The following is a 10,568-nucleotide window of genomic DNA, read 5'->3' as shown; positions in this document are numbered from 1 at the left end:
TGTTTAAAACAGTGGGAAATGGTAGAAAACACAGGGAGGAACAGATCTTGGGGGGCCATAATTGGTAAGCTATGGGATTTTGACTTCATTCTTCTATTCAGAACTGTAAGGATTCAAAGCTCCTCCTCCCAGATCCATCTTTTTCAAACATTAACAGTTTTCATAAGACGCTCCACGTGGTTCTTCCTCCACTAACTGGCTCACAGTTTAATCTGCCCTTCCAGCCAATCAGGACCTTCCACCGACAGACACCTGTCTCCCCCCAGCCCTGATCAGCCCTGAGTACACGGCTGGTACTTAACGGACAAGAAACACCGATTTAGAACTATTTTATTTGAAGAGATTTTCTTCTGTAGTTCTAAACACAAAAGGAATGCTGTTTTAGTGAGTGCTTCATAGGCATCATTGTATTTAAATGACTCATGTGAATGTTTACATTTTAAGCCACACTGGAAATTGAAGACACAATACAACCATTTTAACCAAGAAAGTATCAATCGTAACAAAACATAACTATTCATTCTATAGATTATCATTTTTTTCTAAAATGACCACTAGATATGAAAACATTTTAGAGACATCTAAAGAGTCCCTATTAAGTTTTTTTTAGAAAAACGGCATAATAATGCAAAGTACATTTTCTCTTTCTTTACTAGTAATAAACTCTGACATCCACTTGACAAAGCACCAGCCAACCCCATCAAAGTCATTTCAGCACCCTTTTGCAACTCAAAATTGACCATCTTTTACATTTAATCTGTCTCCTACAGGAATGAATGGGTAAAAATGGTTATGTTAAGTGCTCAAATCAGTCTGTGTCGATTGGTGTGTATTTTATATTGTGTTCCTAAGTTAACACCAGAAAATGGAAAAAAAATACCCTTATGTGAAGGAAATATACCCTTTAATAGTTATCACAAAGGCAGAAATCAACTGACTCTCAGTCAGGACTAGTATCTAGATGTCCATCTCTTTATTAATATTTTTTATGGAAGTGTGTTAAAGGCATAGGTATAAATACACACGTGAACAGCTGGCTTCTCTCCCAATACCTGCCTCCCTGGCTTTGCTCATCATTCTCATGGGACCAAGCTGCTGAGCTCTCAGCTCCATAAGCCATGGTGCCTACTAAGTATTTTTAAATAAAGCCAATCTCGTATCATCCTTCTCAGGAAAATGAAGTACAGAGAAGACTATGGAAAGTAGTGAGAAAAGAGCATACGGTGAAAAAGAAAAGTAAAAACCACAGGATGTGATGTTTAAATTGAGTGTATAGCCGGTATGAATCAGCTAGTATGATAATCATTAGTCAACCATAAGGTAGGGGACAGACTGGGGCCAGGACTGAAAACGCAGGAACGCAAGACGCCCCAGGGCACCTGACGAAAGCGGGCATCTTCCAGACAGTCTAAGACGGTCACGGCAAACATTTTCACAAGGCTGCAAGGTCTTCAAGGCTAGGGATGGTGGCTTACTTATGTCTGTCTCCCCACTTCTTAGCACTTTCTTGCACATGTTAGAGATTTAATACGTATTTTGGGAAACCAAAAAACAGCTGAATCAGCTCACTGCTTTCACAGTCATTCTGGGTGGTGTCTACTCATGTAACTCATTCACTCCTCTGCCCAAGGCAGGGAAGACAAAGAGACCTCATCTCACTCTGATGGGCTGGTAATAGATGCCTAGAAGCATTAATGACATGGATTGTTAAAATCAATTTCTGCCACAGAGGCAAAAAGTGCTGCTTACTCGTAACACCACCTTGAAAGAATGGTGGCACGGTGTTTCACCTTCCCCAGCCCTAGTCTAGGAGAAAGGCATCCAACGAAGGACTCACCCATATTCCCTTTCTGTTGCTATGTTGTCTCTCAAGGGCTCTGCATTAAGCCACTGCTTATTAAGTACTGGTCGACCAGAACAGCAAAGCCTTCGCACTGGATTTACCTGTGCAGCCAAACACATAGGGTCATGACTTGACCTAGAAATCTGAAACCACTGCATTCACAACGCTCAGTAAGTAATGAGCGTTTATTGAAAGAGAACAGGCATTTACTTGATTACTCTCCCGGTAGAGAGTTTTGTCCATCTCAGAACAATTTTAATTGATATCTAAGGCATTTGGAATTACTTAGGATTTTGGTTTTTTAAAAAAAATGGCAGAGTTAAATTCTCTTTGGTATTCATGCTTAATCTTAATCTACTTGTTTCTTACTATTATCCGTAACCTTCTCAGTACTTCACTGTTAAGATTTAACAAATACAGTTGAAATAATCAACTCCTACACATTCATCAGACAAATGTTTAAAGGGAGGGGCCTCAGAAACTAAGGATGCAGAAAAGAAAGCCAGAAGGAATGACAGGGAGAACCAATAACCTCCCTCTAACAATTCACACTCTGACCATGCTCAGTGAAATAGGGTGCTTCTGGCAAGGTGGCCAGCACTCAGGTCTTCCCAGTAACTCCCCTTTCCACAGTGAGAGGGCAGTACCCCTCAGAAGCATCTCTGAAAATGAGAAAGCAGTTGGAGAAAGAGAGGAAATAAAGGGAGACTTTCAAGCAACATTGCCTTCATCATAGGTAGAGTCTTCAGTACAACATTGGCACTGGTGAGAGCATGAGGCTAAATTAAAATTACCCTCAAAACATCAACACAGCTAACATGTACAGCAGGAAGGAAGTCCCAAATCCACAGATCTCTCCTACCACACTTTCTGTTTTGCCTAAGTACTGCTGGCAGCCCCAAGGAAATCTTGTTAGAGTCTGCATATCTTAGAGCTTAATATGCCAGATGCCTATGTGTGTGCATGTACACTTGTTACACACACACACAGAAGCACATAAACACACATCAAACTCGGTTTATAAAAAGAGCTTTGTGGATCAGAGTATGTCTTCACTTGGTCAAAGAATCTAATTGTTGGCACGAGGAAAATAGATCCAAATAATGTAATCAAGAAGAGAACTGGTTGGCAGGAATAATTTTGTATTTCTTATAATGTGGGTATTTACGAGCTAATCTCCAACTGTTTGTCCAACATTAATTCAACTGGCTATAATCTTAGGAATATATAAGGTTAAGCCTTAAAGACACTAAGATCTATAGTAACACAAATTAACACTATCTAAAATAAATTAGATTTTTAAATATATTTAATGAAATTACTGGTCACTGGAAATTCAATTCTATAATGAATATAAATTAATATAAATCTATTACTAAAGTACTATTCCCAATAAAATTTCAGTTCAGAGTTTGCTCTTTTTAAAAAAAGAAAAAGAAGGCTAAGTATTTGAGAACAGATGGATATGGCTTAGAAACCCTTCCATATTGTTGTAAGGAGAGTACTGATAAGATTATTTGGTAACAAGACACAAAGATCTATCTCCATGTCCACAATAAAGACTTACCTCATTTTACCTAATAGAAGTATTCCTGAAAAATTGTGCAACTAGAATTTTTTACAACCAGACCCTTATTTTTAAATATACTAGGAGGTCATAGTTGTGAAGAAACCCTGTAGTGACTCCTTGCATAAACTGAAGCCTGTTAAGGTCATCGACTCCTCTGTGCCCACCTGCCCAGTGAATGCATACTGGAGGCATCGGGAAGCATTCTGAATGCATGGATTTGCCCTAACAGTTTTTGTTTTTCTACAGGACCTTCTTAAAGTGAGGCACGCTGAAACTGGAATGTTAGGACAGAACGACAGGATCCTGCTCACAGTTTAAAGTTATTCCACTGCATAAAATCAGAGGACTTCAGAAAACGTTTTTCAATGGAAATTAAATTGCTTTACATGTGTATATACAGGCATAACTCATTTCATGGTGCTTCACTTTACTATACTTTGCAGATAATATGCTGTTTACAAATTGAAGGTTTGTGGCAACCCCACTTTGTCAGGTATAATGGTTAGCAGTATTTAATAATAATAGTATTTTAAAAATTAAGGTATGGACATTTTTTTAAGACATAATACTATTGCACACTTAATGGACTATATAGTACAGTGTAAACATAACCATTACATGCACTGGGAAACCTGAAAATCCTTTCAACTTGTTTTACTGCGGTGGTCTGGCACTGAAGTGCAGTATATCCAAGAGTTGCCTGTATATTTTTAAAGAAACGCTGATCTATGACTGGCAGAAGATTTTTTTCATTGTTAACTACTTACTGTAAACAAACAACTGCTTGAGCTGGGTTCCACTTGATTTACCAACCAAGGCAAATAGAGCACCTTACCAAATTTCAGAAGTCCCAGCAGATGCTACTCCATCGCTAGGGGCTTCTTTCCCTCTCTCGAGCACAAATGTTTCAAAGCTGTCCTCACCTTACCCCACAAAAGCAAAGCATGAATTAAAAAGCCAAGATTAAATCTGAAAGGTGTCTGATCTAAGTATAAAGTCATACTTTCAAACTTAAAGAACTAGGTCAAATACATTCGATAAAAGTAACTTTCAAAGGCATTTTTTTTTCTCTTATTTGGTGCTTCCCTTCCCATTTAAGACTTGATTTAAAAAATATAGAGATCCATTCTTTTAAACAATATATCCTCTTTCTTAAGAAATACAGAATGCCTAGCAATATAACCTATCTGACCACACAAATCTGCAATCTGCTACATAAATGAAATAAGAGGTTATACCGGCCTATTTACTCAGCATTCATAACTGTTGAAAAAAAAAAAAAAGACTTGAAAAATAGCTGAGAACGTTGTTACACAGGTTTTGGGGAGGACTGGGTGTTGGGTTCCACTGGTGTAAGTTTCCTGGAAAGTCATGTGCAAATAAAATATATAAACACAGAACCCTAGTTTAAACACACTGCAACATAGGTGGGTGTGACCAGGGGAGAAAGACAGCATTAATATTCATGTTTGTCAAGTAAATTAATAACAACAACAACAAAAAACCTTTCACTTAAGGTATCAATGATATTTCAAGTGACCTAAATAAAACAGATTTAAAAATCATCTTTAGCATTCTTACCAATTTTGACTTTGGCCCCTTACTAAACAGGCACAATGAACCTTCTTTTTGAAGATCAGTTTCAGACATTGGCCCAAGGGTATCACATTTGTACAAAAAACATTATCATGGATCTGCTCCCATAATTTAAAAATCAATAATTAAAAAAATAATAAAGTTGGTCTCTCTTTTTTCCCCACAAGTTTTCAAGTAATTAGTTCAAGTAAGCTTATTTACAGCTTTTGTATAAATGACCTAAAACTCACATCTTCCCTTTAAAAATCAGTTTCTCTGGAAATTGGACAGTTGTGTTTTTTGGTCTTGAACCAGGTTTCTTTCTCAATTCTAGGTCAATTCAGTCAGGTTTCTGTTTTATTGGGCAGATAAAGAGAAGAGACCAGCAAATTGTGTCCAAAAGCTGGGAAACGCCTAAAGGCTTCCCAACTATCTGAAAAGATATTGTACTTGAGGAAAACTCGGTGCTCCAGGCTGGTGGACAGGGTGACGTCTCTGCTCATGATGTAGATGCCATCGTTGTGCAGCGCGCACGTCAGGTTGAGGCCCGACTTGGACGTGTTCTCCTTGAGGTAGAGCCACTGGCGGGTGGCGGTGTTGTAGGACTGCACGGTGAGCATGTCCTCGCTCTGGCTGCCCCTCCGTGTGGGCCCCAGCTCGTGCAGACAGCCCCCCACGATGTAGATGGTCTCCTCCACCGACACCATCTGCTGCTTGCGGATGTGGACGTCGCACGTTTCGAAGAGAGTCCAGAGGTCGGCGGAGGGGCAGTACTGCAAGATGTTCAGGTTCCGGTCTGAAAGGCAGAGAGGAGCCGCGTGAGGACGCCGCCAGGGGGAGCGCCACCCGCCGCCCGCTGGACGTGCGCGCCCGCCTCCGCCGGAGTGACCGCCGGGCACAGAGGCCAAGCTGCTTCCGGAGAGCGGACGCTGGGGAAATAGTTTGGGAAATGGCTGGGAGGAGACCCGTGTAGAATGCTCTCCACTGGGCTGGCATTCAGGCACGTCCCTTCCGGGCTGGCTCTCAGAGCCGGTCGGGCCGGGGAGATGAGCCGCTGTGATAGAGCACCCGCTCCTCCCCGGGACCCCTGGCACCTTGGAGGACCACCAGGCCAGTGCAGGAAGCATCCCAGCCTCAGAGAGCCCTCGGCAGAACCGAACAGAACGAGTGGCTGCCTAAGGCAGATGCCAGGCTGAGCCCCAAAAGGATCTATTCTTGACAACAGACTCTGTAAAAGAAGCCAAGTGAGCCGAGCGGGATCTCTGGGGCCGTCTAACGGAAAGGAGGCAGAGCTGCAAGACAAAAAAATCTGACCTCGGGCCTTTAAGCCAGAATCGCTTGGCAATCCTGTTTCCCAACTGTACCACCAGAGATGCGCCGACAACGGCTCTTTCCCCTCCCCTTGCCCATTTCACAACAGATGGTTACATATATATATTTGTTTTTAACATGGACTATTTTTTAAAGTCTTTATTGAACTCCTTACAATATTATTTCTATTTTATGTTTTGTGATTTTTTTGGCCCTGAGGCATGTGGGATTGTACCCACACCCCCTATGCTGGAATGAGAAGTCTTAATCACTGAACCACCAGGAAGTCCTGAGATGGTTAATTATTGTGTGGATATAATCGGATGGTAGATGAAAGACCACCCTAACATCATTTTCAATTAATACCTATTTCAAGGAAAAATGTTGCCTAGTCTCTTTGAAAAATGCTTGTGAAATTGAAAATATCTAGTTTCCTTTTTCTTTTTTAATTGTTCTTTTATTCTTTCTTTCCTCAAGGGAAGAATAAATGGAATATTTTAGACTCAGCAAAAAAAAAAAAAAAAAAAAATTAAAAATGCTCTGAATTATCCAAAAGAATGAACTTTCTGTTTGTTGTTTTTTAAACAACAACATCACTGTAAAGAGACAGGTCAGCTTGGGAATTGACGTCCTACGAAAGCCGCAGCCTTTTGATCCCCGCAGAAGCTGGGAGCAGGATTTCCTCCTGAGACAGAAGGACCCACCCAAGAGGACTGTAATTAAAGCTCCACCGTGCTCTCTGCTGCAAGTCAAGTGCCGTGAGGAGGGCACAGGGGATAAGGGGACATTCTAAGAGACAGCACTAGGGAGTCTGGTTACTAATCTACCAACAAGTACTCCTGAGTAACCTGGTTCCCCATCCTACGAATAAAGGACTTATTCTGGCCAAGCGTCAGTGTATTTATTTCTCAGGTCCAGGTTCGAAGGTCCTTCCAGGTCTTCTGTAAATGTTTTCTCTCCTCACCCAACAAGGGCTCAGGCCATGATGAGGAGGTTTGAGTTAGTGGAATGATCTTTTTGCATTTACATTGAGAGTTGACTCTAACATTTAACAAATCACCCCTCTTCCCTTTACTAGTTACTGCTACTTTCTATTGAATTTCATTTCTTCAGTGCTGCCCAAAGAATTAAAATAATTGAACAGTTATCATAAAAATGATGAATTATCCCTTACTAAATTTTAAAAGTATCACCTGACTTAAGTGAGTAGGTTAAAAACCCAACTTCAATTCCTGATTTTTTTTTTTTCCATGGCAGTTCTGATCTCTTGTTTTAAAGACAAGGAACTATTAGGAAGTGCTGGGATGAGCCCAAGCAGAGGAGGAGGGGGCTTCAGAGGACAAGGAGCTGCCTGCCCTTTCTCGTAGAAAACTCATTTTCAGCCCTTGCACAAACAGCCATCCATCCACGTCACCTAACCATCCTGTCATGGGGATTTGGCTCAGGGAGGCCGGGTCAGGGATCACAGTGGGTGGCCCAGATGAAGAAGGCACAGTAGTAGTGGCCTGGGAAACTAGAAAACACACAATCAAGGGTTTTCCAGGTCAAATCTAAAGAACATTTGCTCAGCCAGGGTCATGGAAAAACTAGGAAATCTACCAGGAGAGTCATCTTTGGGTTACAGTGCTGCCTGTCAGGGCTTCCCGACTCTGGGGTAGAACAGAAACCAAGGGCCGTGTGTGCATGGGGTTGGCCCACAGGGTACATTCTGTGTCACAAAGTCTAGGGAGGAACCAGGATTCTTAGAAATGTGCAAAAGTAAATAACTGTATTTACTCTCCTACGAGCGAAGACACACAGATACACACAGAGGTACATATGCACACACAGGAATTCTCTGGGGTCTATGGTTTAGTTAAGTCTATAAAGTTGACCACTGTAACCTGAAATGCTGAAGTGAAAGAAGTGACTGCTAGGTCACTTCATTTTCTTTCAATTATTTGTAAAGAAAAAGTGGACAGGTATCATCAGTGGAGAGTCACTGGGGACAAGTGATGACAACTTGGCGTGAAAAAGAAAAACCTCACTGCTCCCCATGCACTTCTCTTCCCATGTCCCCGCTTCTCCTTAAATGTATAAATAAAAACACCACCTACAGAAGGTTGAATGGTGGCCCCTGGATAGATATGTTCATCTTCCAACCCCCAGAACCTCTGAATGTCACTTTTTTTTGGGAAAAGAATCTCTGCAGATGTAATTTTAGTTAAGGATCTCAAGAAGAGACCATCCTCTGGATAACCCAGGCAGCTCTAAATCCAAGAAGTGTGTCCTTGTAAGAAACAGAAGAGGATCCAAAGAAGACAAACAGCTGGCCAAGAGGCACATGAAAAGACACTCAACATCACTGTTAGAGAAACGCCAATCAAAACTACAATATAATATCACCTCACATGGGTCAAATGACCATCACCAAAAAAATCTATGAAAAATAAACACCGGAGAGGGTGTGGAGAAAAGGAAACCCTCTTACACTGTTGATGGGAATGTAAATTGATACAGCCACTATGGAGAAAAGTATGGAGCTTTCTTAAAAAATTAAAAATAGAACTACCATATGACCAAGTAATCCCACTTCTAGGTGTATACCCAGAGAAAACCATCATTCCAAAAGACACATGCACCCCAATGTTTATTGCAGCAATATTTACAACAGCCAAGACATGGATGCAACCTAAATATCCATCAGTAGATGAATGGATAAAGAAGATGAGGTACATATACACAATGGAATATTACTCAGCCATAAGAAGCAATGAAATTGTGCCATTTGCAGAGATGAGGATGGACCCAGAGACTGTCATACAGAGTGAAGTAAGTCAGAAAGAGAAAAATATCATATACTAACATATAGGGGATCTAGAAAAACTGGTCCAGATGAACCTCTCTGCAAAACAGAAATAGAGACATAGACATAAAAAAGGAACATGTGGACACCAAGGGGGGAAGAAGGGGTGGGAGGAACTGGGGGATTAAGATTGACACACATACACTACTGATGCTATGTATAAAAAGTTAACTAATGAGAACCTACTGGATAGCACAGGAAACTCAACTCTGTGCTCTGTGGTAACCTAAATGGGAAGGAGATCTGAAAAAGAGGGAATATATGTGAACATATACCTGGTTCACTTTGCCATACAGGAGAAAGTAACACAACATTGTAAGGCAACTGATGAAAGTCGCTCAGTCGTGTCCAACTCCATGGACTATACAGTCCATGCAATTCTCCAGGCCAGAACACTGGAGTGGGTAGTTGTTCCCTTCTCCAGGGAATCTTCCCAAACCAGGGATCGAACCTAGGTCTTCCACATTGCGGGCAGATTCTTTACCAGCTGAGCCCCCAGGGAAGCCCAAGAATACTGGAGTGGGTAGCCTTTCCCTTCTCCAACAGATCTTCCCAACCCAGGAATCGAACCAGGGTCTCCTGCATTGCAGGCGGATTCTTTACCAACTGAGCTATCGGGCAACTATACTCCAATAAAAAAAATTTTTTTACAAGTTGTGAGATGCTCCCTACCAAGACCCAGGAGTATAAAACCTGCTGGAGAAGCCTGTTATTTTCAAATCATTAACTATAAAATGTCCACCAAACAAAGTAGAAAATACATGTGTGTACTGAATGCTAAGTCACTTCAGTTGTGTCTGACTCTTCGCAATTGTACGGACTGTAGCCTGCCAGGTTCCTCTGTCCATGGGATTCTCCAGGCGAGGAGAATACTGGAGTGGATTGCCATGCCCTCCTCCAGGGGATCTTCCTGGTCCAAGGATCAAACCTACGTCTCTTAGGTCCCGTGCAACTGTAGGTGGGTTCTTTACTACTAGCACCACCTGGGAAGCCCATTAGTCACTCAGTTATGTCCAACTCTTTGCAGCCCCATAGACTGTAGCCCACCAGGCTCCTCAGTCCATGGAATTCCCCAGGCAAGAATACTGGAGTGGCTTGCCATTCCCTTCTCCAGGGTATCTTCCTGAGCCAGGGATCGAACCCAGGTCTCCCCCATTGCAGGCAGATTCTTTACCATCTGAGCCACCAGGAAAGCCCAGAAAACACATATGTATGGTTTAATAAACAGCACAACCACCTCCCACTGATGGTCAAGAAAGAATGCTCTTCATGTTCCTGTTCCTCCTATGATATGTGAACAGCTTGGAGCTGAATTTCTGGAATCTGTATCCCACATGTTTGTGCCCAAACACAAGGGAGAAAGTGAAAAGAAAGACCTGCAAGGATGCACTGGCGCTAAATTTCAGTGTACGTTTGAGAGAAAG

The 10,568-nt window shown here is 41.8% G+C and overlaps 1 protein-coding gene across 1 annotated transcript in view; it reads right to left on the bottom strand.

Annotated features, from left to right (window-relative positions):
* Positions 1–314: 314 nt before the first annotated feature.
* The window catches only part of KLHL42 (kelch like family member 42), a 21,795-nt gene continuing 11,541 nt past the window's right edge, over positions 315–10,568 (bottom strand). The window contains exon 3 of the mRNA XM_020910869.2: positions 315–5,784. Within this exon, the coding sequence (XP_020766528.1) occupies positions 5,333–5,784 (452 nt within the window). The 3' untranslated portion in view covers positions 315–5,332. The remainder of the gene's footprint in view (positions 5,785–10,568) is intronic.

This window comes from Odocoileus virginianus, chromosome 23, assembly GCF_023699985.2.
Source record: "Odocoileus virginianus isolate 20LAN1187 ecotype Illinois chromosome 23, Ovbor_1.2, whole genome shotgun sequence".
NCBI classification, from domain to species: Eukaryota; Metazoa; Chordata; class Mammalia; order Artiodactyla; family Cervidae; genus Odocoileus; species Odocoileus virginianus.
This window is presented reverse-complemented; position numbering and strand designations above follow the sequence as displayed.